The sequence below is a fragment of the Akebia trifoliata genome, chromosome 8, assembly GCF_017979445.1.
Source record: "Akebia trifoliata isolate Shusen 1 chromosome 8, ASM1797944v1, whole genome shotgun sequence".
In the NCBI taxonomy this organism is placed as follows: domain Eukaryota; kingdom Viridiplantae; phylum Streptophyta; class Magnoliopsida; order Ranunculales; family Lardizabalaceae; genus Akebia; species Akebia trifoliata.
Window position 1 is genome coordinate 1,190,228 of NC_141382.1, and position 3,211 is coordinate 1,193,438.

At 37.3% G+C, this 3,211-nt stretch overlaps 1 protein-coding gene across 1 annotated transcript; it reads right to left on the reverse strand.

Annotated features, from left to right (window-relative positions):
- Window positions 1-483: 483 nt before the first annotated feature.
- On the reverse strand, window positions 484-2,117 carry LOC147395311 (uncharacterized). The gene is made up of 2 exons (XM_086451100.1): window positions 1,767-2,117; window positions 484-1,351 (listed from the first exon to the last, which is right to left on the reverse strand). The coding sequence occupies exons 1-2, from the start codon at window positions 1,818-1,820 to the stop codon at window positions 662-664; spliced, it is 744 nt and encodes a 247-aa protein (XP_086307226.1). The 5' UTR covers window positions 1,821-2,117; the 3' UTR covers window positions 484-661.
- Window positions 2,118-3,211: the final 1,094 nt, after the last annotated feature.

The window sequence follows — 3,211 nt, forward strand, 5'->3', positions numbered from 1 at the left end:
AGATGAGAGAGTGCAATTGGGAATTCCCGGCAAAATGGACTACTAATAGAAAAGAATCATGATAATATGACGCCGCCTTTTGACAAATGGCCCAATCACATAATTGTAGATAATTTGTCTCGGGATACATAGAATCATACATCTTTTTCTTGTGTATCCCAAGGCATTTGATCTACGGTTCTGTTAACCATGATGGGGGCGTTTGTCAAAGGGGGATTGTCATATTATCAAGGTTCAATAGAAATTCAATACTCATCACTAGAAGATGAGCACAATCCCTAAGAAAGTTTTTCCTCTCATCTCACATGTATATCTATTGCCACGCCAATTGTTGCTAAGAACACCCTAATTCATATGAAATATCACTAAAGAATTAGCATACATATTCGGTGCGCTTTTAGTAAAAGTTAGTGTGGCAATAGAAACTCTCAAAGAAAAATGAAAGGACATCAATTCTAAAAATCAAACCCATTCCACATTCAGAGAGGAAGAAAAAAGGAAGGAAAATCTCATCCATTGGATCAAAAGCTTAGAACTCTCTCTCTCACAAACACACACGCATACACATTGAGTTTGGATCCTTGCTCTCATACTGTACAAATGCTTACAATTTCATCTTGATTAACGTTCTAATTAAACTTAATAATAAAGAGAATTACAGTCAATGGAGACCAATCCTTTGGAACTTGGTGTTGGTTGAAGAATCAGAACCTTGACACACAACCAGAGATCTCTTCTTCTTGTTAAAGCTACCACAACTCCCATAATCATCACCATCAATATTGCTGATAGTTGAAGAGTCTTGATAAAGCAGGAGATGATGAGGTGGCAGTACTGTGGATGGAGAAGAAGAAGAAGAAGGTATGGCCACTGGAGGGATCTCATAGGTTTCAAGTGGTGGAGGTGGGTTTCTCCATTGAGGGAGTGGTCCTGCCAAGAGTATGGTCTGTAGTAGTGGCCCTGCCTTCACCACAGCCTCTAAAAACTTTCCTTTTTCAGGAAATTTCTTCTCTGTTTCCAATATTTGTAGTGGGGGTTGTAGAGGAGGAATTGGGTCAACCATCAGAGACGATACAATGCTCTCTTCAGAATCTGTGGAAGAAATGCCATTGTTGTTGGAGTACTCTCCTACTCTTCTAGGTTCATCTTCAATGTATGGAGTAGTTTTTTGGAGTAAGAGCTTCTCCATGAACAATTGTTGGAAGTTGTCTTGTGCTTCATCTCTTTCTCTGATGACTCTGTTCAAGAGATCCTTGAGTTGGGTTAGTTCTTCCTCGGCTCTGCTTAGCTGTTCTTCGGCTGTTAGCTCTAGAGTTGAATACATGAGTGAACACCTTAGCTCTTCCATGCTCTGTATATATAATGTGTTAAATTAGATAAGAAAACCCATTGAGAAGCTCTCAAAAATTACAAGAAAACAATACCCATTACTCAAAAACAAGAAAAGAAAAGGAGTTTTATTAGCAGAGCTCCTCCAAATTCTTGAAGAGAATGTAAATGTAAAATAAACCAACCCCATTGAGAAGAAACACTTTAATTACAAGAAAACAATACCACCCATTAGGCCATTACTCAAAACCAAGAAAAAGAAATCACATGTTAAAGATCAAATAGAAGAAAGAGAGTGATTTATTAGCTCCTCCATAATCTAATTAATTAATAAAATATAAAACAAACAAGACCCATTGAGAAGGAGGTCTTTAATTACAAGAAAAGAACACCCATTACTCAAACACAAGAAAAGAAATCATAAAAAAGATATCTACCTTTCCTTGGTAGTTGTAAGCGTAACTGAGTGGAAAACTTTGTTGATTGTTCATGCTCTTGTAATGGAGAGAACTCACTCCTGATCACACTTCCTTGAGAGAGAGAGAGAGAGTTGGGTTGAGTCACATGTTATAGTAAGAGCTGCTCTTCTTATAAAAAGCTTATAAGAGCATCCAAACCCTCAATCTGTACACACTAGGCACAATGGAGGGAAGTAGGGAACTGTGTATAACGAGGGCGGGAATGTGAAATCGGCGAGAAAAGCGGGAGTTCAAACACCGCTTTCTAAGTCGGTCATCTCTTCTTGTTTTTTTATGTGTGTGCTCACAATCGGTGGTGGTTGATAAATGATAAAAGCAAGCTTGATTTTCCACCACTATGGGGGGTGGTTCATGAGTTAAGATGGACTAACAAGGATACGTCGTTTCATACATTACTGACGTGGAGGTGTCCACTGAACCACCGTAGATGCTTTGCACTCTTATCTCGATGAAAAACATCTATCATTCCTTACACACATCCACGTCAGCATTTTCCTTGATTCTTCACTATACTGAGTTATAATATAACATTTAAAAGGGTAATTTAGTCAAATCTCCCTGTCAAAATAGGCGATATTAAACTAACTGTAAAAAAGGACACTCAAGTACACTCTATTACTGTGGAATGTACATGCAACTATACATTTTTTTTTTCTTAAAAACAAATAAGAAAGAAGTGACAAAAAGTGAAACACAAGGGTGACAAAAACTCGTGGCGCGCTAACTGTAGATGCTTTTTCACAAGAAAAGAGTAAAAAGCATCTAGCGTTATATGCGCGCCATCACATCATTTTTTTGTCATTTTTGTGTTTGCATTTGTATCATTCCAGCATTTTTCAACAAAAAATTCAATCAACATTTCTTCTAGAGTACCATCCATCCAATAGTATGAAGTGGCCATGGGGATGTGAAATCCAATCAACATTCTCATGTTAGTAGTAGATGCTGTACCAGGTCTAAGCGATGTCTCCGAGAAATAAAAAATTTGGAAGAATTTTGGTTTGTTTAGTCAAACACGCGGAGATGTTTCTCCAAGTTGGGTAATTTCTTTCTAAAAATAATTGCTCAGTCTTGAATGGGTTCCACCTACATTGTCTACTAGATTTATCTTTATTTTAAACCATCAGATCGACATACTTTTTTGTACGATATTGACTGATGAGATATGTGGAGTATTTTCATCATTTGTATAAGATAGCTGGTAATAATTACTCCTTAATTAGCTCTACTACGTTTGCACCACAAATCTACGACCCTTTGAAAATATTTCCTACTTTTGGAGAAAAAATAGTAATAATTGAGGAGAGGAAAATTTGGGAAAGAAGATGATGGTGGGGTCTATTGGTCGGACCCATTTGAATAAGAAAGTCCTTAAAAAGGGGCAAAACAGAGAAAGGGCTTCT

Bases quoted from the DNA above. Each gene is read 5' to 3' on its own strand.
- LOC147395311 (XM_086451100.1), bottom strand. From the start codon at position 1,820: ATGAACAATCAACAAAGTTTTCCACTCAGTTACGCTTACAACTACCAA. The intron at 1,352-1,766 runs GTAGATATCTTT...TTATATATACAG, and splicing joins CTTACAACTACCAAGGAAAG to AGCATGGAAGAGCTAAGGTG.